General features: G+C 37.3%; 1 protein-coding gene across 11 annotated transcripts in view; it reads left to right on the forward strand.

The window, feature by feature from the left end:
- ACAP2 (ArfGAP with coiled-coil, ankyrin repeat and PH domains 2) overlaps nucleotides 1-26,206 on the forward strand; it is a 179,449-nt gene that overhangs the window by 112,674 nt on the left and 40,569 nt on the right. For 9 of the 11 annotated variants that reach the window (XR_007723273.1, XM_050779140.1, XM_050779143.1 and 6 more), the window contains 5 exons: nucleotides 492-536; nucleotides 4,369-4,464; nucleotides 10,901-10,975; nucleotides 17,338-17,450; nucleotides 25,087-25,107. Coding sequence is in view for 10 of the 11 variants with exons in the window: in XM_050779140.1 (XP_050635097.1) it covers nucleotides 492-536; nucleotides 4,369-4,464; nucleotides 10,901-10,975; nucleotides 17,338-17,450; nucleotides 25,087-25,107 (350 nt within the window). In the remaining variant the exon portion in view is untranslated. The remainder of the gene's footprint in view (nucleotides 1-491; nucleotides 537-4,368; nucleotides 4,465-10,900; nucleotides 10,976-17,337; nucleotides 17,451-25,086; nucleotides 25,108-26,206) is intronic. The other 2 variants (XM_050779141.1, XM_050779145.1) reach the window with 1 other exon arrangement.

Genomic DNA, 26,206 nt, shown 5'->3' on the forward strand with positions numbered 1-26,206 from the left:
AAAGCAAAAAAAATGCTGACTGGTTGCTGTGTGTATAATAGATTGTAGGGAGTCGAGAATGGAAGCAGATGGAAGCAGAGAAGAGACTAATTCATAGCCTTTTGCAGCAGTCTGGAAAAGACATGATGGTGATAGTGGTAAAGTGATGAGAATTTGCATTTAGGTTGTATGTTGAACTTTGATGAGCAATGAGATAAAGAGGGTGGGAAAAAGATGGAATTCCCACAGTTTCAAATGTCAAAATAGTTCCATCACTCTAATATTTAAATAACCAGTTTTTCTTTTAGCTCAGAAATGTATGAGAATTTCACTGGAATGTTTGTCTTAACTGTGTTTTGCAAAAGGATAGTTGAAGGATGAAAAAGCTCGAACTTTGTTTTTATTTGCTTTTTGGAAAAGTGTTAAACCATTAAAATAAGTTTTATAATATTGCGTTATGGATTAGCTTTAAAATAATGCATGGGTGATTAACCACATGTGTTTTCCCTTAGATTAATGTTCTTCAATCAAAAAGGAGATCAGAAATCCTAAAATCAGTAAGATATTAATTGAAATGATGTTTTAAATATTTTAATATGAAACTAAATGTACATATTTAGGTGTTGAAAGAACATCTGCTATGTACATGATAAGGTTTATGATTGCTCTTCTTTTTGATCTTCATCTGTATTTCTTATGTGGCACTGGACTTCTTTGTCTCCTTTGTGTTCGAGTTATTTGTGTGTCTCGTCTGTTGATACACTGTGAGGTCCATAAAGGGACACTCTCTACTGTTAAACGTTTTTGTTTTCTTTTATCCTAATATGTTGCTTTACATGCACTAGATGCCCAGTACCATTTGGTGAATAACTAAAAATGTTTGGTTTAAAAACCTGTGAGAATATTTCAGAATTTGTTTAGAAAGTTATGAACATAAAAAACTGTTACACTTAGGTTTTGAATTTTTTCTCACTTGTTTTGCTTTAAAATTTTTTTGCCCAACCTCTTTCAACATATTTACATTTTTCTTTATGATTTTTGGCATTATTTGGACTTTAAAAATATTTGAGATTGAGGATTTATATGAATAGTATCATTTTTGGAGAGTTTTTCCCTTAGAGTTGATGGTGGATCATTCTTTTGGTTTGTTCTTTGGTATGCAGTTACAGAACCAGTGGGATAAAATTGGGGGATCACTTTTTTCCCTGAGCCTCTTCACCCCATGACAATGATTTTTTTTTTTTTTTGCGGTGGGGAGCCGTTTTTTTGGTCTTAAAAGCTAACGAAGGCTGTCTGTGGTGGCCCATGCCTGTAATCCCAGCACTTTGGGAGGCTGAGGCAGGTGGATCACCTGAGGTCAGGAGTTCAAGACCAGCCTGGCCAACATGGTGAAAACCCATCTCAACTAAAAATACAAAAAAATTAGCTGTGTGTGGTGGCGGGCGCGTGTAATCCCAGTTACTTCATGATGCTGAGGGGAATTGCTTGAACCCAGGAGGTAAAGTTTGTAGTGAGCCGAAATCGTGCCATTGCACTCCAGCCTAGGTGACAAGAGCAAACTCTGTCTCAAAAAAAAGCTAATGAAGAAGTGTGCAGGGCATGATATGGTATGGCATATCATATCTTTATATTTTGATAACTTTAGTAATAATCTCTCAACTCTGAATTACTTACTGACTTTTCCCCCAAAAGGCTATATTTAAGTAGCCTTAGATCCTTGTCCCCACCTAGCTTTTTTTCTAAATTGTATGTATATATTTGTGTTATAAATTATCAGGTAAACACATTGTACTTCCTGTTTTTTAAAAGATAATGTTTATACCCCACTTGTTTTCGAGATTGACAGTAATGTATATTAATTGTAGAAAATTAGAATGTGTATGAAGAAAAATAAAAACGACTTACTAGTTCTGCTACCAAGGGGAAGCCACTATTAATATCACGGCATACATCTTCATCTTTTTACTCTCTATGTCCGTCCTTGTGCGTGCATGTGTGTGTGTACATAAACTTGAATATATGCCTTTTAAAATCACATTTAATGTTTTAATGGGACTCATTCCTACATACTATTTTATAACTTTCTCTTTTCACTAATACACTGCAAAGTTATATGTCATTAAATATCCTTTATTTAATGATGGCGTTTGTGGCCAGGTAGAATTCTGCCACCTGAATATCCTAGGGTTTGGATTAAATATCCTTTATTTAATGATGGCGTTTGTGGCCGGGTAGAATTCTACTACCTGAATATCCTAGGGTTTGGCACATGTTTTTTGTAAAAGTCCAGGTAGTAAATATGGTGGGTTTTACAGGCCTCATGGTCTCTGTTGGAATTATTCAACTGTGCTATTATAATGAGAAAGACAATATGTAAATGAATGGCCATTGCTGTGTTCCAATAAAACTTTATAAATAAACACAAATTTGAATTTCATGTAATTTTCACCTATCATAAATTTTATTTATTTTCATTGTCTTTAAATCATTTAAAGATGTAAAAACCATTCGTAGCTCATGGACTATCAAAAAGGTGGTGAGGCCTAATAAAGTTTGCAGGTCATAGTTTACTGACCTTGAAGGAATATACCATAAATTAATTTCACCTATTAATGGATATTCAAATAATTTCCTTGTTTTTGACATTAAAACATAGCTTTGTCCTCATCATTCTAATGAATAATCCTATTATTTTCTTAGGATAGATTTATAAAGAAGATATTATATAGTCAAAGAATTAAGACTTTAGAAAAATATTGTCAAATTTCAAGAGTTATACAATATTTCTTCTAATATTGTGTGAAAATGGGTTTTCCTCCACATTTTACCAACACTGAGCATTCCGGTTTTTTCCCCCATGCTGCCCCTAGTTTGTTGGATAGAAAGCACGATCTCATTATTCAGTTTTGCATTTTGTTAATACAAATGAGTTTGAACGTTTTTCCGTGTTTTTTGGCCAGTTAGATACCTCATATGTCATTTGTCTTTTTTTCTGTTGGAGTGTTCATCTTTTTCATGTTGATTTGCAACATCTCTTACATCTTAAGACTGTTAATTCTTTGTCATGTATTTTTCCCTAGTTTATCATTTGTCTTTTAATATGCTCGTTTTGCATTTTGATGTACAGGCATATTTTATATTTTTATGTAGTCCTAGCTATTAATCCCATCCCTCTTTTTAAATTGTTAATTAATTTTTAAAAATAATTTATCAGTTTTTATTCACAAATTTGTGCAATGATCACTATTATCTAATTCCAGAATAATTTTCCTCTTCTGAGTTTTGTCCTTTTGCCTCTGTGTTTTAATGGTTTTTTTTTTAAGTAGTTTTTTTTGGAGGATTTTTGAGTATTAAGGACTTTATGACCTATTTTAGACTTCAGAAAATTGAACAGATGCCACTTGTTAAAAATAACATGGATGTTTAGAATATTTTTTCAGTATTCATTTAATTATATAATTCCTTCCATGTAAAAACTTAATTAAAATGAGGGTGATTTTTCTCTTTAAAATAGGTAAAATATGGGAAAACGTGGACAAATCTCTGCTTATTAATGTCAGCTTTTTAGATTTGTGGAATGAATGTAAAGAAAGTTCCATATTGGCAAATTCAGTTGACTCATTTTATTTTGGTATCTTGAGAGAAAAACCAACATTCTCCTACTTTAGGTTGTGCTTGGTGCTCTAGTAGATTGTAAAGTATTTGTGTTTTATTTTGAGCACTTTATATTTCTCTTATCTTTTTGCCTTTTTTGCAGTTTAAGGTTTGTCAGTGAGCTTGGTTGAAGGAGCACATAAATACTTTATAATGGACCTAGGAAAATAGTAGAGTTATTGAAAATTGGATTATTTGAATCTGCTGTATACATTTTGATCACTCAAATATAGTCTAAACGACTAAAATTTTGAGCATTAAAAAAATTTTAAACCACTGGGAAATTTCTTTTAAATAAAATTTATTTTCATTGTATTTGAAAATATTTTTGAAATACTCTTTTAAAACAGATGACTCAGTTTAATTTTCAAATAGGTTTGATGAACTGGGCACGGTGGCTCATGCCTGTAATCCCAGCACTATTGGAGGTGGAAGTGGGAGGATTGCTGGAACCCAGGAGTTTGAGATCAGCCTGGGTAACATGGCAAGACTTTGTCTCTACATAAATTAGCTGAGCATAGTGGCGCATGCCTGTGGTCCCAGCTACTTAGGAGGCTGAAGTGGGAGAATCACCTGAGCCTGGGAGGTACAGGTTGCAGTGAACTGTGTTTGTGCCACTGCATGCCAGGCCTGGGTGACAGAGCAAGACGCTGTCTTTTTTATATATATAAAATATTTCAGAATGTCTATCTACGAGTAGATTTTAAAATGGTCATCTTTTTTTTCCCCCTTTAGATGTTGTCATTTATGTATGCCCATTTGGCCTTCTTTCATCAAGGATATGATCTGTTTAGTGAACTTGGACCCTACATGAAGGATCTTGGTGCACAGGTAATGTTGCGGTATATTTCTTGATTCTGTTTTATACACTGGTATTTGTATTTTTAAAGAAATTTAGCATATTGGAGGTGTGTTAGTCTCTTCTCATACTGCTATAAAGAGCTGCCTCAAACTGGGTAATCTAGAAAGGAAAGAGGTTTAATTGACTCACAGTTCTGCATGGCTGGGGAAGCCTCAGGAAACTTACAATCATGGCAGAAGGCAAAGGGAAAGCAAGGCATCTTCTTCACAAGGCAGCAGAGGGGAGAATGAATGCAAGAGAAACTACCAAACACTTATAAAACCATTAGATCTCGTGAGAACTCACTATCACGAGAACCAGCATCGGGGAAACCCCCCGCATGATTCAGTTCCCTCCACCTGGTCTCTCTCTTGACACATGAGGATTATGGGGATTATAATTCAAGATGAGATTTTGGGTGAGGACACCCAAACCATATCAAGGAGGACTTGATGTTTTATTTATTTAATGAAGAATGAAGTTGGATGCTATAGCAGATTTATATGTGGGTTAATACTCAAATGTTTGCATTTTGGGTATACCCAAAAAATGAAATCAAAGGTAAAAAGAACCTTATGTTATAGTTTGTATATGAAGGTATTGAAAAGGAGAATTTAAAAACAAAGTGTGGCCGGGCGCAGTGGCTCACACCTGTAATCCCAGCACTTTGGGAGGCCAAGGCGGGCGAATCACAAGGTCAGGAAATCGAGACCATCCTGGCTAACACGTTGAAACCCCGTCTCTACTAAAAATAAAAAAAACTTAGCCAGCCTTGGTGGTGGGCGCCTGTAGTCCCAGCTACTCAGGAGTCTGAAGCAGGAGAATGGCGTGAACCTGGCAGGCGGAGGTTGCAGTGAGCCGAGATCGCGCCACCGCACTCCAGCCTGGGCGACAGAGCAAGACTCCGTCTCAAAAAAAATAAAATAAAATAAAAAATATAAAAACAAAGTGTGTGTTTTGCAGTCTACATAACTGGACTTATTTTTAAATTTCATACATTTGGATAATTGAATTATTGTTCCAATTTGCTTTTCAGTTGAGTTAGAGCTCTTTTTTATTTTCTAAAAACTTGTATCTTGTTATTTGAATAAAAAAATTTTAGAATCTTAAAATTATAGAGCTCTTGGGAACTTTTTCATTTCATATAGTCACATGTGGCTATCTATGGCTATGTGTAATAGCTCTATACATATACATACAAATTTTATATGTATAAAAATGTCGTTATGTTCAAACTATTTTTTCATATCTGATCATAACGTTATATTAGATCTGTTTGGGGGACTTTGTTTTTTGTTGATGAGCATTCTTTATTTAACACTGTCGATTTTTAGGTGATTTTCTTTCTCAAGATGTTTCAGTTTAGTTTCCAAGAGGAGGGGACTGATGATGAAAAATAGAGTTTAGGCCAGGCACAGTGGCTTATGCCTGTAATCCCAGCACTTTGGGAGGCTGAGGCATGCAGATTACATGAGGCTGGGAGTTTGAGACCAGCCTGGCCAACATGGTGAAACCCCGTCTCTACTAAAAATAAAAAAATTAGCTGGGTGTGGTGGCGTATGCCTGTAATCCTAGCTACTCGGGAGGCTGAGGCATGAGGTGGAGTTCTCAGTGAGCCAAGACTGGGTCGTTGTACTCCAGTCTGGGTGACAGAGGGAAACTCTGTCTCAAAAAAAAAAAAGGAAAAGAAAAATTGAGTTTAAGGAAAAAGGTAAGAGTGGAATGGGAATTGCATTTACTGACCAGAGTGTGTGTGAGTTGTGGTGTGTGTGTGTGTGTGTGTGTGTGTGTGTGTGTGTTGAGACAGGGAAGGACATGTAGGGCATATGCCGTGGATTACATGTATTCTGTTTTCTGCCTCTACAGAACTTACTCTCTTGGGAGAAGCCAACAAGGCACCACACTCTTAATCTCTGTGCTGAATACCTTGTGTGTGTAACAGTTGGGATGAGGTTTGTTTGCAAATAATAGAAAACTGAGAATATTAGTAGTTTAAAAAAGAGAGTTTTATTTCTCTTATGTAAAGTTGAAGACATGGTATGGTGGCAACTTGGTTAGCAGGAGTGCAGGCTTCTGTTTTTTGATCCTACCTCATAGTTCAAAGTGGCTAATCAAGCTTTAGCTAACATACCCAAATTCCAGCTAATAGGAAGAAGGAAGGGAGAATGAAAGATACGTTTTTCTCTTTTTAAGCACATTTCCTAGAAATTGTACATATCACTTCTACATACATCCCAATGCCAAGTCCTTAGTCACAGGGTCACAATAGCTGCAAGGGAAATTAACCTTAATGCCAGGTAGCCACGTGACCTGCTAGAATTTAGGGGTTCCATTGTTAAGGAAGAAGGAGAAAACAGATATTGAGGGACAGCTGGCCTTTTCCACCATATGGGGAAGGGTCAAAGTGTTGTAGGAACATATAGATAGGACATGTAAGCCGGACTTGGGGGGAAGGAAAGACCTTCCTAGGTTTTAGACATTCCTCACATACTATCAAATATTAGATTACACTGTCATCTTATATTCAGTATAATTTATAAAAGCAGTGTGAGTTGAATTGCAGTTGGCTAGCTGAAAAAACTATGTATTTTTAAAACATTTAATCATTTTAGTTTTATAGGTTCCCCCCCGCCCCGCCCCAGATCTCAAATAAGTCTGCAGGTCCTTGAAAAACATCTAAGCCCCAGAGCCTGTAGTGCCTGGTCGATAAGATGTCCGGGTTGGAGGTGGCCAGTTGCGATATTCTTTTCATAATCAGTAGATAATGGCATCTGCAACTAAGGTCATGGCAGTAGAGATAGAAATGGTTAGATGTGAGGGTTAATATACAGCCCATCCGAGGGTGGAAGGGCGTGAAGAGTTCACGCTTAAATATATTGATTTGTGAGGATAAGACGTGTAAGTGGATATTTGTGGAGCTCAGAAGAGGGAAGTAGACTAAATCAGTAGCATATAGTTGCTGATTGCAACCACAAGAGTGGGTGAGTTGATGGGGGGTGAGTTAGATATCTCTGAATCATAGAGCTATTTTTTAAAAAATCTAGTTGCCTAGACACCATACATAAAGATTTTTATTTTGTAAGTTAAGGTTGAGGTCCACTGGTATTGAGTTAAAAAAAAAAAAAACTGACTTGGGGCAGGGACCTAAGAAGGACTAAATTTTGAGATGGCTCAGTAAGAGAAGCTGTGCTAGGACGTAGATGAGTGAGGGGGTGGAAAAACAGGAGACTGGCATTGTAGGCCAGGAAAAGTGTTTCAAAGGGAAGGAGTGGTTATCAGCTTCAATTATTAGAAAGTTAAGTAAACCTAGGACTGAGAAATACCTATTGGATTTAGCAGCAAAAAGTTGTTACCTCTGTGAGAGATGCTGTTTCCATGGCGCTGGGGACCCGGGCAGTAGAAGCTGAATTACAGTGGGTAGATTAATATGGAAGGGGCAAATAGAGAAGGTGGTAGTATTTTAAAGAAGTTGTGTTATGAAGGAAAGAGGGAAAGAATGTGGTAGCTGGAGAAAGAGTATGGGTTAGCGGTTTTATTTTATTTTATTTTTAACTATAACCAATCAAATATTGTGTTTGCTTTATTTCTGTGTCTGTTCTGTAAAAGCCTCCCCATTGCATTCCCTCAGTGGAGCTCAGGAACTGCTTTTGATTTGGAACTTCCTGATTCTTTTTTTTTTCTTTTATTATTATTATTATTATTATTATACTTTAAGTTCTAGGGTACATGTGCATAACGTGCAGGTTTGTTACATATGTATACTTGTGCCATGTTGGTGTGCTGCACCCATCAACTCCTCAGAACCCATCAACTCGTCATTTACATTAGGTATAACTCCCAATGCAATCCCTCCCCACTCCCAGCGGTTTTATTAAGGTAGAATGATTTGCACCAACTTAAAAGCAGATGGTAGTTCGAGGGAGAAGTTGAAAAGGAGAAAGAGAAGTGATGATATCTGAGGTTGGTGGGAGTGGAAGGGATTTAAAACACAGAAGGACCGGGGATACCTGCTTAGTGATAGGAACCTATTAAAATGGATAATGTCCAGTATTAACACAAACACGGGGCCCTTTTTACTGTGCTCCAAGTTATCTTCCTGATACATTTCCCAGTGTCTAGAAGATAAGACTCTGCCAGTCTTCACATTTCCCCAACTCGTGCCTTTTCCCAAACCCCCACCATCACGAAAGATATTTTTTCTTTATTCTTTTTCCCCATCAGAGGGGGAATTGTCCCCACTTTCCTGTTGTAATAGCAATGGGGTTAGGGATGCAAGAGACATTTCTTTTTTCTTTTTTCTTTCTTTTTTTTTTTTTTTTTGAGATGGAGGCTTGCTCTGTCGCCCAGGCTGGAGTGCAGTGGCACGATCTCGGCTCACTACAAGCTCCGCCTCCCAGGTTCACACCATTCTCCTGCCTCAGCCTCCCGAGTAGCTGGGACTACAGGCGCCCGCCACCTCGCCTGCCTAATTTTTTTTTTGTATTTTTAGTAGAGGTGGGGTTTCACTGTGTTAGGCAGGATGGTCTCAGTCTCCTCACCTCGTGATCCGCCCATCTCGGCCTCCCAAAGTGCTGGGATTACAGGCGTGAGCCACTGCGCCTGGCTGCAAGAGACATTTCTTACCAATTAGACAGGCAGAAAACCATCACCTACATTGCAGAATTCATATGTAAAGTATATGCGTGCATATTTGTAAATATTTTGAATTTGGGGGCTCCCTTGTGCTGCATTTCAGTCTGAATGAATAATATTTATATGCCACTCAGAGCCGTAAAAACCATAGGATGGTTAGTCCACTCATTCCGCGTAAGAAATTTGTGTGAGAATATATTTTTCTAGTGCACCATGTATAGCATACCCACTAAATCAATGCTACATATCACTAAGGTGTGTGTGTATTAGATCCTAGAGTAGTATGGTTGCCAGCTGTATCACGTACTTTATAATAGTGATAGATCTGTTTTATTGTGGGTATTTTTTTGGTTAATCTCTATTACTATTCAGTAATACTATCTGACTAGAATTATTCTTCTGTAGAAAAAAATCATTTGTGATAAAGGATCAAATAGCTTTTTTGAAAGAGACTTTAAAAATTTAGTTTTTAAAAGATACAACTTAAAATGTTTAGACATTTAACGCTTTTTTCCATATTCCTGCTGATCTGATATGTATGTTTTAATTTTTTCATTTATCGAACATGTGTTAATCATTTATGGGTGATGGAGGTTCAGAGTTGGAAAGCATCATCGTAGTCTAGACAATGAAATCCACATAATAAATAATGTATAACCCAATTATTGTTAGTTTAGCAAATATGATTTCAAGAAGCCAGTGCATTTCTTGTGACATATTACCGGAAATTGAATACTTCCCTTATGATGGATATCCTTTCTAATACAAAGGAACAAGAAATAAATGGGTTTTTTATATATGTGTATATTATTTTGGGGGGGGTGGGGGATGGAGCCTTGCACTGTCGCCCTGGCTAGTGTGCAGTGGTGTGATCTCAGCCCACTGCAACCTCTGCCTCCTGGGTTCAAGCGATTCTCCTGCCTCAGCCTCCCGAGTAGGTAGGATTATGGGCACCTGCCACCATGCCTAGCTAATTTTTTGTATTTTTAGGGGAGACGGGGTTTCACTATGTTGGCCAGGCTGTTCTTGAACTCCTGACCTCCTGATCCGCCCGACTTGGCCTCCCAAAGTGCTGGAATTACAGGCGTGAGCCACTGCGCCCGGCCGGGTTTTATAGTTTTATTAAGTTTTTTGAGCTTTTAAAAATGAGCCTTAAGAATTGCTGATTTCCTACCTTGGTCTTATGAATGATTACTATTCTTTTATTATTTTTAGCTTTCTCTTTTATCTGGTGAATTATTTTTTCTTCTTTTTAGATTTGATTATGACATTAGGGAGCCAACCTGAAAACATGAAGAAACATCTTGAATGATTGGAAGTAGCTGTTAGAGTGAATTTGTGAGAGCTGGTTTAGCTGGTTGGTACTAGTTTAGCTGCACTACTTTTTGCTATTAGAGAAAGAAGTCACTAGTGTCTTCTTCGTATCTTTGATTTTAACTACCTGAGTTTGCTTAGTAGGTCAGCAGGCAGCTTAAGCTAGAGTCATTTTCCTTATTTAAGGATTGAAAGTGTATCACTGGGGTACCTGTGACAAGGCCTCCAATCATGTATGTACGGCACCATGACTATTCTTGGAAATCTTTTTTCTTCTAATGGAGATATGGATCTTCTCAAAGAGAACTTGATAGCAGAAAAAAATATGAACTTCTACTTCAAAGTTTAGCCAAAACCTTTTTAAATAAGCTTAAATTGAGTGATTTTTTTATTTATCTGTGAAATGATTTGGAATATGGTTTGAAAAAATAATCCATACTTTTTTTAAGTCTGCAGTTTTCTCTTTTTCCCTTTTTACAGTTGGATCGACTGGTTGTGGATGCAGCAAAGGAGAAAAGAGAAATGGAGCAAAAACATTCCACCATTCAACAAAAGGTACCTCAGGGGAAATTAAAAATTAATTCCGTTTTATACAGTCGCTTGGTTGTTGGTTTATGCAAGGTGTCATTGTATTGGAACCCATCTTTGGGTTGTTCTAATAATTAAATTGTGCAGATAAATTCCTCTTCTGTTTTTGAAGAGCGAAATGTTCTTCCGATTTTAAGGGACGTATTTTGTTATTTTTTCGGATCTTTGAAAGCTGTGCTCCTTGAATCAGTTTATAAAAATTTAAATCTCTTAGAGCCGTAACTAAGCTAAAAGTGGCCTTTAGTTAGAATTTAAAACACTATTCATAATTACATTCAGGATACCACCAACTCCCTGTAAAAGAGTGTGTCTGTGTGTGTGTTGCGGGGCAGGGGGTGTGGATGCATCTTAGTGTCAACATGCGTGTTTGGCCTTACAGACTTTCCAACTGCAGTCACTGCAAGGCAGCCTTTCCTCTCTGTGACGAGATGCTAAAGCTTCACCTGCATTGCCTGTTGAATTGCCTAAACCTAGCAAAACTGACTTTGAAAATAATGTTTTTAAAAATGAAAACTCAAATATTAAAACAGTTTTTATTTCTTCATGCTAAAAGAGTTGAGTGTGACATGCCTGCAACTCAACTTTCTTATATCGTCCGTAGTACTTTTTGTGTAGTTATCTGAAAACAAAGGGAGAGTGTTAAAGTTGAATATAGAAATATAAGTATGTACAGGATGCCATCTAGCATTGCTTTAAGAAATCTGTTTTCTTGGTATTGAGCAGTAAAATCAACTTTTTAATGGTTTATTTAGAATTTAAAATACCAGTAAACTAGATCTGATATAGAAGATGTCAGTGAAAAAAGAAAACAAAATCAGTAGTAAAAGTAAGAAAAATTTAATTGATGATGGAGTATTAATGCTCAAAGAAAAATAATTAAAAAAGGAAAGATTTCTACAAGGCCACCTTTAAGTTAGTTACTTTCTGGTTAGTGTCAGGTGAGACAACCTCCACGTTTTATTTTGTTTTGTTTAAAGTTAGATTAACTTTTGTTTGGGTAACTTTATTTTAAGTTGACAAATAAAAATTTTACGTAATTAAAGTGTACAGTCTGATGTTTTGATGGGTAACGAGTTTTAATGACATGATCATGAAAAGATTGCTAAAAATTGGGACCAACTGTTTTTAATTAAAATGAGATATCATGGTATTTGTAGGAATATTTGAATATTTCCTTAAATTGAATTATTTAATAAACAGTACACATCTTTTAATATCTTTTCCTATTGTGAACACAGTTCAGTGTTGTACTGAAGGTTCAAAATGGTAAATTATTAACTCTAAGAATAACTTATTTGATTTTAAATAATATTCAACTGTTTTCCTTTAAAGAAAATAGTGCTGCTTTTTGCTCATTATGAATGCTCACCTCTTTTCTGCCCTTAAATGCTGACACAAGGCTGCATTACAGGTAAAAAAAAAAAAATCCACTAAAAACTAAGGGAAGTATGTCTCATGTAGTTATTTAGATTTTTCAAAAATTTAAATTGATCAGTTGGAGAAACAGTGATGCTTTGAACATTCATGTGTGGATACGTGCATGCATTTTGCATTTCTGATATATTTATACCTAGAAGTAAAACTGCTGAGTTAGAAGGTGTATTAGCTTTAGTAGATCATTTAGCATAAGCAGATAATGCTACATTGTTTTTCAAAATATTATACTATCTTAGCAGACAGCACTGTATGAGAGTTCCTATTTGCCACCTCATTATATTATGAGACTTTTAGATTTTGGCCGATTTGATCAGTAGATACTGACATCTTCTCGTAGTTTTAACTTCTTTAGTGACTAATGAGCTTAAGCACCTTATCTTGTATCTGTTGGTCTTTTGCGTATCTTACTTGTAAAACGTCTATTAATCTTTCTCTCATTTTTCCACCAGGCTGCCTAACTGTTTGATCAACTTAATAATACATTTGAGGCATATGTGTTTTTAATTTTCATATAGCTTATTTTTATCAGTCTTATGGTTGATGCTTTTTGTGTCTTGTTCAATAAATTCTTTCCATTTCAAGATCATGAAGAGATATATCTTGTATTATAGATTTACTCTTTAGATTATTTTTATTATTTTTTTTTTTGGTCCTGTCACCCAGGTGGAGTGCAGTGGCGCGATCTCTGCTCACTGCAATCTCCTCCTCCTGGGTTTAAGTGATTCTTCTGCCTCAGCCTCCCAAGTAGCTGGGATTATAGCTGCGCGTCACCATACCCAGCTAATTTTTGTATTTTTAGTAGAGATGGGATTTCACCTTTTTGGTCAGGATGGTCTTGATCTCCTGACCTCAGGTGATCCATCCACCTCAGCCTCCCAAAGTGCTGGGATTACAGGTGTGAGCCACCGTGCTACTTTTTAGATCTTTAATTGGGTTTTTGTGTGTGGTGTGAGGTAGAGATCGTTTCCTTTAATTCTCCCACTGGTAGTCAGTTGATCCAGACGAGTTATTAAAAAGTTTGCCCTTTCCCAAATGCTCTGTGGTATATCCTGTGTTATATATCACGTATGTGAGGTCCATTTCAGTTTCTCTATTCTGTTTCACTGTCTTTTTGTCTAAACTGTCGATACTATGCTGTCTTAATTATTTTTGGCTTTAGAGTGATTTCTTTTTTTTTTTTTTTTTTTTTTTTTTTTTTGAGACAGAGTCTCGCTCTGTCGCCCAGGCTGGAGTGCAGTGGCCTGATCTCAGCTCACTGCAAGCTCTGCCTCCCGGGTTCACGCCATTCTCCTGCCTCAGCCTCCCGAGTAGCTGGGACTACAGGCTCCCGCCACCTCGCCCGGCTAGTTTTTTGTAGTTTTAGTAGAGACGGGGTTTCACTGTGTTCACCAGGATGGTCTCGATCTCCTGACCTCGTGATCCACCCGTCTCGGCCTCCCAAAGTGCTGGGATTACAGGCTTGAGCCACCGCGCCCGGCCAGAGTGATTTCTTTAGTGACTAATGGGCATCTTATATTTACTGGTCATTTGGATATCCTATTTGTGAACTATTAGTCTTTTTATCTCATTTTCCCACCAGGTTGCTTAATTGTTGATCAAATGCTTTTAAAATTTTTTTATTTCATTTTTAGTTTTTGGTAGTACATAGCAGGTGGTATTATTTATGGGGTACATGAAATATTTTGATACAGGCATGCAATGCATAATAATCACATCATAGAAAACAGGATATCCATCCCCTCAAGCATGTATCCTTGTGTTACAAACAATCCTATTATATTCTTTTAATTATTTTTAAATGTACAGTTATTTTGACTGTAGTCACCCTGTTGTGCTATCAAATACTAGGTCTCATTCATTCTCTTTTTTTTTTTTTAGTATTCATTAACCATCCCCACTCGCCCACACCCCCAGTGCCCACCACACCTCCCAGCCTCTAGTAACCATCCTTCTACTCTCCAGGTCCCTGACTCCAGTTGTTTTATTTTTTAGATCCCACAAATAAGTGAGAACATGAATGTTTATCATTCTGTTCCTGGCAAGCAAATTCTTGATATGTAATAGCAAATCTTCCTACCTTTCCTCCTTCAAGCTTCTATGAATCAAAATTGATATGTTTATTTTATTATATCTTTGATTCTATGCGCTTGGTATGTTCTCCATTTATTTAAGTTTTCTTTAATGGCTTTCATAAAGTTTTATGATTTTTCTTGTACATCTTTTGTTAGATTTATTCCTAGATATTTATATTCTAAATGTTATCTTTAAATTTATTTATTTTACCACTGTTCTGTCTGTGATAACATTGATTTCTCTGTATTGATTTTGTAACCAGTAATCTCTTTTAATATTGATTTATCTCTCAATTATTTTGGATGCTGTGTGTATAAAGTCTTATCATCTACCAATTATGATAGTTTTTTCCTTTCTTTCTAATCTTGTACTTTTTTTTGTTGTTTTGCTGGCTATGAGTTTCATCGTGATCTTGAGTGAAAGTGGTAACAGTGGTTTTTCTTGTCTTGTTTGCTATTTTAAAGGGAAGTTTCTATTAGATTCCCCTTTGACCAACCTTGGTTTTACATTCTGTTCCCTGGACCTCACACCAAAACTCAAGTTCTCCTGATAGGCAGATGTCTTTGCTCTCCTTACCTCTTTGAATTCCAGTGCTCACTCAGTCTCTTGCCTTTGAGTATTCCTTCCTGATTTATCAGGTCATCAATGTATTTAAGGAGATTCTAACACTATGTCTTTCGTCCAACATATTTCATTGCTAAAATTATGAAATCTGTCACATTTTAAGTACTACAAAATATTAGTTGATATTAATAGTAATTAAAGTGAAGACAGTTTATCTCAAGAAATATAGTTGAAAATTAGAGAAACACTTGTAATGCACTGCACTTTCAAGGAAGTCTTTTAAGTTGACCAAAGTTATGAAAAACGGAAGATGTTACAAACGAAACCTTTAGAATGTTAACAAAGTCAATTATATTTATTGCTTACTTAATTCTATCTGTATAATTAAATAAATTATAGCCTCAAATAAATTTTAAATGAGGGGATTAAAGTTTCCCTGATTTTTTTTTCCCCAAAGAAAAAGTAGGAAGAAATGTAGCAAGTCGTTTACAGATTCTGCTTCATTTGATTACTTTGGATTATCATGTCTTTTCGTGGTTAATGTTTCAAAGGTGTCAGGAGAGGTTATTATTATTATTTTTTTCTCTTTTAAAGTTCTGAATTTAGTCTGTTTCTTGTTCCTGACTTAGCACTCTCTTCAATTTGGAGGGCCCTTAGATGGTTGTCGCTCTGCTCGCCTCCAGGCAGGGCCCCAGCGTCTCAGCAGATGCTGCCACAATGTTTCCCACGACAGGAGGTTTACTGCTCCTTAGTAGGGTAGAATTCTCATTTTCATTATTGGTCCAGGAGGAATTTTAAAAGTTATGGGACTGGCTTTAGAGTTTTAAATTTGCTGAAAACAGCAGTCTTAGAGTTTTACTCAAAATGCTTTGGAAGTTTGTTAGACAATATTTTAAATATTGAATTTCTGATTTCCAAACTTCATGAATGTTTGGAAGAAAATTGAAAGTTTAAATTGCATTCAGGTGAAGATTTAGATCATTAAGACCCTTGAAGAAGACTGTGAGTGATTTCATAGTACTCATAAAAAAGGGAGTTCAACTTGCCCACTTCAAACTGTAGACTAAGATCCATTTCCTTTGAAAACTAAATTTTATTTTAGGAAAAAATGCCATAGACACTGTCAGATTCAAGAACTACCATACCCAGGCACAGTGGCTCATGCCTGTAATCCCTGAACTTTGGGAGGCCGAGGCAGGTGAATCACTTGAGGTCAGGAGTTTGAGCCCAGCATGGCTAACATGGTGAAACCCCGTCTCTACTAAAAATACAAAAATTAGCTGGGCGTGGTGGCACACGTCTGTAGTAGTCCCAGCTACTCAGGAGGCTGAGGCAGGAGTATCACTTGAACCAGGAGGCGGATGTTGCAGTGAGCTGAGATTGTGCCACTGCATTCCAGCCTGGGCAACAGAGTGAGATTTTGTCTCAAAAAAAAAAACAAAAAAACTATCATGGTAGTAATATATTTAGAAAATAGTGGTAACTTTAAATAATCCCAATTAAATATAACCATATACTTTAAAAAAATTGTTAACACATATCACCATAAAATATTGTGATGGGCTGGGTGCAGTGGCCATGCCTGTAATCCCAGCACTTTGGGAGGCTGAGGCAGACAGATCACCTGAGGTCAGGAATTTAAGGCCAGCCTGGCCAACATGGTGAAACCCTGTCTCTACAAAAATACAAAAATTAGCTGGGCATGGTGGCGTATGTCCGTAATTCCAGCTACATGGGAGACTGAGACAGGAGAATCACTTGAACCCGGGAGCAGAGGTTGCAGTGAGCTGAGATCACTTCATTGCACTCCACACTGGGCAGCAGAGCGACACTCTGTCTCAAAAAAGAAAAAAAAAAAAGTTGTGATAATTTTAAACATAATAGCCTGTGTAGTATTTAGTTGTTTCCCTTGTTTATTTGTATACATATTATTTTGTGCTTTTAATCACAATGTAGATACAGTTTATATTGATTTATTTTCTGTTTTGCATTATATTCTATACAATTATCTGTCCTTAGGTCATCACAATAAGTATTGCATAAAATAATTCACTAAAGTCAAACACTTTAATGTATTGAAACATTTATTTATTATTGATCATTTAAGTCTCCCTTCATTTTTCTTATTAATATTGTTGTTGTAACTGTCTTAATATAAACCTTTTCTTCCTTTTGAACTCTTTCCTTAGGATCCATTTCTTGTCTAGGAAACTTAGTCAAGTCATATGAACTTCTTTATATGTTGTTTTGTCTAGGATTTCTCCAGTGATGATTCTAAGTTAGAATATAACGTAGATGCTGCAAATGGCATAGTTATGGAAGGATATCTGTTCAAACGAGCCAGCAATGCCTTCAAAACTTGGAACAGGTAATATATTTCAAATACTGGTCTTGATCTGTACATAGTTTTGATTTTCCGACTTTCTCTGTGATTTGACAGCTCTCTCCTTCGTAATTCTTTAACTTCTGTAAACTCCATAGAAGCTTTCCTGAACCCAGGCTATTGAAGAGAGGTGCCCTTTAGAAGCAGGTGAAGAATAACATCATTAATTCTAAATTCTAAAAGTAAGCAAGGATTAAATAAGGAAGCAAGGAAAATTTTTATAATGCTTGGTCTGTAGTGGCTGGCTAGCTCATTATAGTAAATCAATTTTGAATATGGTCTACCTCCTGTATTTGTCATAAAATAAATTTGAGTACAAATTATGAATATGATAGATGAATAGGACAAGTGAGCTTTCTTTTTTGGTTTCTCCTCTATATGATGTTTATGTACATTTTGACTTAGTGTTTGCTTATTGTATTAGTCCATTTTCTCACTGTTATAAAGATACTATCTGAGACTGGGTAGTTTATAAAGAAAAGAGTTTTAATTGATGCACAATTCTCCATGGCTGGGGAACAGTCATGGCAGAAGGTGAAGGGGAAGCAGGCACCTTCTTCGCAAGGCGGCAGAGAGAGAGTGCTCAGGGGAAATTACCACTTTTAAACCGTTATATCTTGTGAGAACTCCCTCACTATCATGAGAGCAACATGGGGGAAACCACTCCCATGATCCAATCACCTCCCACCAGGTCCCTCTTTCAACATGTGGGGATTACAATTTAAGATGAGATTTGGGTGGGGATACAGAGCCAGACCATATTTCACCCCTGACCTTTCTCAAATCTCATGTCCTTTTCACATGTCAGAATCAAACATGACTTCCCAACAGATCCCCAAAGTCTTACCTCATTCCAGCATTAACTCAAAAGTCCAAGTCCACAGTCTCATCTGAAACAAGGCAAGTCCCTTCCGTCTATGAGCCTGTAAAATAAAAAACCAGTTAGTTACTTCCAAGATACAATGGAGGTACAGGCACTGGGTAAATGTTCCCATTAAAAATGGGAAAATATGACCAAAACAAAGGGGTCACAGGCCCCACACAAGTTTGAAATGCAGCCAGGCAGTCATTAAATCTTAAAGCTCTAAAATCTCCTTTGACTCCATGTCTCACATTCCAGGGCAGGCTATGCAGGGGGTGGGTTCCTATGGCCTTAGGCAACTCCATCTCTGTGGCTCTGCGGGTGTAGCCCTGTGCTGCTTTCAGGGCTGGCATTGAGTGCCTGCGGTGTTTCCAGGTGCATGGTGCAAGCTCTTGGTGGATCTACCTTTCTGGGGTCTGGAGGATGTTGGCCCTCTTCTCAAAGTTCCACTAGGCAGTGCCCCAGTGGGGACTGTATGTGGGGGATCCAACCCCACATTTCCTTCTGCACTGCCTTAGGGGAGGTTCTCCATGAGGGCTCTTCCCCTGCCGCAGACTACTTCTGCCTGGACCTTCAAGCGTTTCTATACATCCTCTGGATTCTAGTTGGAGGTTCCCAAACCTAAATTCTCATCTTCCATGTATCTATAGGCCTAATACCACGTGGAAGCCACCAATGCTTGGGGCTTGCCCACTCTGAAGCAGTGGCCCAAGCTGTACCTTGGCCTCTTTTAGCCGTGGCTGAAGTTGGAGTGGGTGGGACGCAGGGCACCAAGTCCCAAGGCTGCACAGAGCAGCAGGGTCCTGGGCCCTGGCCCACAACTCTGTTTTTCCCTCTCGGTCTCTGGATCTGTGATGGAGGGGCTGCCTCAAAGATTTCTTACATGCCCTGGAGACATATTTCCCATTGTCTTGGATATAAACGTTCAGCTCCTCATTACTTACGCAAATTTTTGCAGCTGGCTTGAATTTCTCCTCAGAAAATGGATTTTCTTTTATACCTCATGGTCAGGCTGCAAATTTTCCAAACTGTTATGCTCTGCTTCCCTTTTAAACTAAGTTCCAATTTCATATCTTCTCTTTGTGAAAGCATATCACGGTATGCTTTCAGGAAAAGCCAAGTCACCTCTTGAATGTTTTCCTGCTTAGAAATTTCTTCTGCCAGATATCCTAAATCATCTCTTTCAAGTTTAAGAACAGATCTCTAGGGCAGGGGCAAAAATGCTGCCAGTCTCTTTGCTAAAGTATAGTGAGAGTGACATTTGCTCCAGTTCCCAATAAGTTCTTCATCTCCATCTGAGACCACCTCAGCCTGGACTTCATTGTCCATATCAGTATCAGCATTTTGGTCAAAAGCATTCAACAAGTCTCTTGGAAGTTCCAAACTTTCCCTCATCTTCCTGCCTTCTGAGCCTTCCAAACTGTTCCAACCTCTGCCTGTTACTCATTTCCAAAGTGGCTTCTACATTTTCAGATTATCTTTATAGCAGTATTCCACTCTGCTGGTACCAGTTCTCTGTATTAGTCCATGTTCACACTGCTATAAAAATACTACCTGAGACTGGGTAATTTATAAAGAAAGGAGTTTTAATTGACTCACAGTTCTCCATGGCTGGGGAAGCCTCAGGAAACTTAGAATTATGGCGGAAGGGGAAGCAGGCATCCTCCTCACAAAGGTGGTAGGAGAGAGCGAGCTCAGGGAAACTACCACTTTTAAACTATCAGATCTCCTAAGAACTCCCTCACCATCCCGAGAACAGCGTGGGGAAAACCACCCGCGTGACCCAGTCACCTGCCACCAGATCCCTCCCACGACACGTGGGGATTACAGGTCAAGGTGAGATTTGGGTAGTGACAGAACCAGTCCATATCACTTATGAATCTTTTTTTTCCTGCACTTTGTGAACAAAATGTTTATGAATCTTTAAGCTAGGTGATCCTGATCTTTAGATCTTTGCAATAACTTCAATAAAACAGGAGTTTTAGGAAATGGGAATTTTTTCATATGTGAAGTTGTGGCAGCTGATGCTCCTTTATTGTAAACTTGATGGCTACCAAAAACTTTGAAGGTGTTGCTAAACAAATTTTTATAAAATATAAATCTGTTAAATGTCTGTTAAAAGAATGTATAAAATATTTCATTGTATTTTCTCATGTAGTAATATACTAAAATGAAATAACTTCAGACATTAAAGCTTCAACTGAAAGATTGGTTGTCGCAGGATCATTCTTCTGGGTATCAGTGATTAATCTTTTATTCAAGGATGCCTCTATTTTTGCCAAAAATAAAAAAGTAGTCAAAATTCTGTAATATGAGTAGTAGTTGGATTCTGGTTGATTCATTATTATTGGTTATAATGTGTTTATTGACCAGAATATGAATTTAATGATAAAGAAGTTTGTTTTTATTTTTAAAAAATGGACGTTAGTAAATATAATTTCCTGGTAAGTTTAACTTTGTGTACATTTTTGTTAAATGGAAAAATTTAATGTTTTATTAAAATGGATTTCTAGTGTAATTATTTTTATGTCTTGGTGTCAAGGTTATATAGAAAAAACATTCACTGGGTGGGCATGGTGGCTCACGCCTGTAATCCCAACACTTCGGGAGGCTGAGGCGGGTGAATCACTTGAGGTCAGGAGTTTGAGACCAGCCTGGCCAACGTGATGAAGCCCCATCTCTACTAAAAATACAAAAATTAGCCTGGCGTGGTGGTGCATGCCTATAATCCCAGCTACTTGGCAGGCTGAGGCAGGAGAATTGCTTGAACCCAGGAGGCAAAGGCTGCAGTGAGCCGAGATTGCTCCACTGCACTCCAGCCTGGGTGAGACTCTGTCTCAAAAAAAAGAAAGCATTCACTGACATTTCTGAATGTCAGTGATTTATTGAGCATTTCCCCAGCATTTGATATTGACGGATGTTTACATGGTAGATGGTTTGTTTTATTCAAAATAATTTTTCTGAACCTGAGAGTGAATATAAAAATGGAAAGAAGAATGATTATATTTGATGTTAAACCTGAGTTTAGAGAGCTTTAAAAATAATACATGGGCTGGACGTGGTGGTTCATGCCTGTAATCCCAGCATTTTGGGAGGCTGAGGCGGGTATATCACTTGAGGCCCAGAGTTTGAGACCAGCCTGGCCAACACAGTGAAACCTTGTCTTGACTAAAAATAGAAAAAATTGGCTGGATGTGGTGGCACATGCCTGTAATCCCAGCTATTTGGGAGGCTGAGGCAGGAGAATCGCTTGAACCTAGGAGGCAGAGGTTGTAGTGAGCCAAGATTGTGCTGCTGCACTTCCAATCTGGGCGACACAGTGAGACTCTGTCTCTTAATAAATAAATAAATAAAAATAAGAATAGTACATGAATATAGGAGGACCAACTTAAGTGGTGTGGTTAGAAATAATATTTCTAGCTAAAGTGAAAATGAAAAATTAAAATTACATTTTCTAAGCTCTAAAAAGTAAGACAGTAGTAGTCTTTTAAGCCTTTCCTGATAAATTTCTGTAGCCAGAGTAGAAGTTGGGGGGGGGGGGGGGGAAAAGCAAAAAAAAACAGCTTGACTGGTGAGTCTTTATAATAAAGATTACTCACCAGTATGTTTTCATGGTATAATGGCAGAATTGAATTTTAGCCTTCAGATTTCAAAACAACCTACTTAGAGTTTAGCAAAGTGAAAATACAGTAAATCCATAGAAACATACCATTATGTTAAGAAGAAAAGAAATGAACTTCCATGGACTACTCCAATGAGAGATGGTCTCAGACTTCAAAATGAAGCATAGTAAGTGTTAGTGGAATATTGCACTGCCATTTAGGACAGTAGAAGGAAAGTAATTTTGATTTATACATGAACCTTTTCATTATTATTTATTTTCTGAATTACATTGGCATGGATATTAAAATGCAGCTAAAATCAAGTGAGGAATAATGGTTAAATTTTCAATTGTAGACATTACCTCCTATTTACAAAGTGAAAAAACATTGCTTTGGAAATTAGGCTATTTTTAAAGGAGATGCCATCTATCCGTAGTGAAATGGCACTTATTGATTAGAATCATAGATTGTAGAACACCCTTACTTTCAGTAAAGAAATGGAGCTTCAGAGAGGTAGTCACTCTTTCAAAGTCACACAGCTGGTTTGTGAACAAATTGAGGTGCAAAACCTGGAACTCTGAACTCTTCCTCAAGTATCCTATGGCATTTTTCTTACTTGCTGCGAAAATTCCAAACCATCTTTATTTTGATAGAACAAAATGCAGCTTCAACTATGAAAAAATACTTCACTTTAAAAGAACTTCCTGAAACACTTACATTAGGAAAAATTATGGATAGCAAATTAATACCATTTTCACATCCTGTTGAAGAACGTTTTGCCAAAAACACTAGTAAAATTCTGACTTGTACAAGAATATAGCATATAAGGCCAGTCATTGTGGCTCATGCCTCTAATCCCAGCAGTTTGGGAGGCCAAGGCAGGCAGATTGCTTGAGCCCAGGAATTTGAGACCAGCTCGGGCAACATGGTGAAACCCCATCTCTACAAAAAACAAATACAAAAATTAGTCAGGTGCGGTGGTGTGGTGCCTGTAGCCCCAGCTACACAGGTGGCCGAGGCAGGAAGACCGCTCGAGGCCAAGAGATTGAGGCTGCATTGAGCCTCTGCATTGTGCCACTGCACTCCAGCCTGGGTGACGGAGACCCTGTCTCAATCAGCCAATCAACAACGAAAGTCCAAACCTTGTGACTAAAGTCTTTAAGTAGTTACTAGGCGATAGATAAGGAACTAGACAGAAGAGAGAAGAAAGAAGAGTAATCTTTTAAATGTTATTTAGAATTATCTTCTGCTTTTTAATATTAAAAATTTGGAATTTAAATTTCTTAAAGTATCTCAAAATTCAGTTCTCTGTCCAGCTTAATTCATTTTACTGGACTTTGAGTAAACGACTGTATTTATGATATTGGTGAGTTAATTTTAAAAATTCAGGAATCCAGTGATTCAAATATGAAGATTTGGGGGATTGTTTATGGATTACTTTTAGGGCACTTTTTTTGTTTTAGTCACCATAGGGTACCACACATTTGCTATTACCTATACTTCTGTGGAATTTTTGCATACAGTCTTATCAAAATCAACTATTTAAAAAGACCTTCTGGCTGGGCATGGTGGCTCATGCCTGTAATCCCAGCACTTTGGGAGGCCAAGGCGGGCAGGTCACTTGAGGTCAGGCATTCAAGACCAGCCTGGCCAACATGGTGAGACCCCTGTCTCTACTAAAAATATAAAAATTAGCCGGTCATGGTGGCACGCATCTGTAATCCCGGCTCCTTGGGAAACTGAGGTGGGAGAATCACTTGAACCCAGGGAGGCAGAGGTTGCAGTGAGCTGTGATTGTACCACTGAACTCCAGCCTAGATGACCAGAGCGAGACTTCATCTCAAAAAAAAGAAAAAAAAAACTTCTTTCTCCCATAAATATGATACACTTACTATGTACCCACAAAAAGTAAAATAAAAAAAAAAAAAATACTTTCTTCCTCAGGGAAATGTGAGTGTGACTAGGAATTTCCAGATAGTTTTTAAACCTCACTTTGTGCTTCATAAATTACAAGTGTATTTCAGATGATTCCAAAATCTGGAATTTAACTGAATAGATAATATTTTGTATGATGTGATTGAAATAGCATAAGGAGTAAAAAGTTTTATTTCTTATGTGGACTGTTGTAGTTTGTAATATCTCAAAAATTTTATAAATCTATACAATGTATTTTTCTGAAGATAATGTGAGGTCACCACAATAATTTTTCTTTGTCGGGTCATTTTCTCAGTATGGCAGCTTCCTTTCAGGCTCACATTATTGGATTATTAGAACTTAACTTCTCTTTTGCTTTTTATGATAAATTCAGAAAAGGTGAATGAAGAAGGAAAATAAATAGACACTAACATAATTTATTTAGTGATAACTTGGAAAAACTAATAAAACTGAATAATTGCTTGCTATGCTCTGTCTTTGTTTAAATAGAAAATACAACTAAAAGCATAGAATATACTACACGATACTTTAAAGCAAAATATTCTGTATGCTGCTGATGTAGATGTAAATGTTTTATTTCTATTGGCCTTTTGTATTATAAGAAGTATATACATAGATGAAAGGTTAATACTATGTATGTGTGGCCTTCAAGTCCCGTATATCATTTCATGAAAATGGGATGGGCAATTGGGAGAAATGTTTATTTGGCTAATATTTTATAATCTTTGACATCCTCTGTTTAGTGAACCTACTTTCTTTATGAAAACTTCATTTATCTCAGGTTTATATAGACAATTCCTACAGTGATTATTTTCCTTAACTTTTAGGAGCAGCTTATTAAGATGAGGTGCGAGGTACTATCTATATTTTATAGCCATGAACTTTGAGGCAGAAAATAATAGTAGAGAGATGCCCAAGTATGCTAAGTCCTATCAGAACTTCCTATGACATAGTATTTGAAGAACTTTTTGAATATTCCTGAAATTTTCAGAGTCCTAAGAGTTGGAATTAATTGTACAAATGCATATGTGTATAAAAAGTAAATAAAATGCAATAGATACTTTTGATTATTTTGTTAGGTTCAGAGCTTAAGCTTGTTTCTTAATTCTTGCTTTATTTTCGTATCATGCTAGTCCTTTGCTTATTTTGCACATTTTTCATTTTCATTCTTTTACCACCTTTCCTTTATGTTTTAATCCTGCCCCGTTTTTTCACATGACAGGAAAAAGCCCGATCATATCAGGTACCAAATGGCTTCCTTCCCTTTACCCTCATCTTACTCCAGTTTCCTTTTTGGCACGAGAAAGCTCATAATTAACTTGCATTTCAGTTGGATTACTTGCAATGGATAAAAAGTCTCTTTATGTTTTAAATTGGGAAGAAAATATAAATATTTTATTTGAGAAATGGAATTATACCTTTTAGTTGCACATCTCCTCAATTTGTTTTAATCTTTAAAGGAATATTTGATTTATTTATAATTACCCAAAGAAGATACAGATTGAGTAATTTTCCTTTTTTAAATATGTCTTATTTTTTTAAAAAGAGAAAGGCTGGATATGTGGCTTATACCTGTAATACCAGCATTTTGGGTGGTCGAGGTTGGAGGATCACTTGAGCCCAGGAATTGGAGACCAGTCCTGGCAACATAGTAAGACCCCGTCTCTGCCAAAATACATATAAACAAATAAGAAATTAGCTGGGTGTGGTGGCATGCCTCTGTGGTCCCAGCAACTCCAGAGGCTGATGTGGGAGGATCACTTGAGCCCAGGATTTCCAGACTGCAGTGAGCTGTGATTGCGCCACAACACTCCAGGCTGAGTGTCTCTAAAAAAATTACATATATGTCTAAACAAATAAAAATATAGAGGGAAATAAGCTAGTAAACTCTTTTTAAAAATTTGAGCAGTAACTAGGATTAGTCCTTTTGGTAAAACCATATTGATTATGTTGAAAGAATACATTGTCAGTTCCTTACCTTTTTTTGTTTTGCCATTATTTTCTCTGTATAAAAATAAATTGAAGGCTGGGCGCGGTGGCTCACGCCTGTAATCCCAGCACTTTGGGAGGCCGAGGTGGGTGGATCACAAGGTCAGGAGATCGAGACCGTCCTGGCTAACATGGTGAAACCCCGTCTCTACTAAAAATACAAAAAAAATTAGCCAGGCGTGGTGGCGGGTGCCTGTAGTCCCAGCTACTCGGGAGGCTGAGGCAGGAGAATGGCATGAACCCAGGAGGCGGAGCTTGCAGTGAGCCGAGATTGTGCCACTGCACTCCAGCCTGGGCGACGGAGCGAGACTCCGACTCAAAAAAAAAGAAATAAATATATAAATTGAAGTAAA

The sequence above is a fragment of the Macaca thibetana genome, chromosome 2, assembly GCF_024542745.1.
Source record: "Macaca thibetana thibetana isolate TM-01 chromosome 2, ASM2454274v1, whole genome shotgun sequence".
Classification (NCBI taxonomy): Eukaryota; Metazoa; Chordata; class Mammalia; order Primates; family Cercopithecidae; genus Macaca; species Macaca thibetana.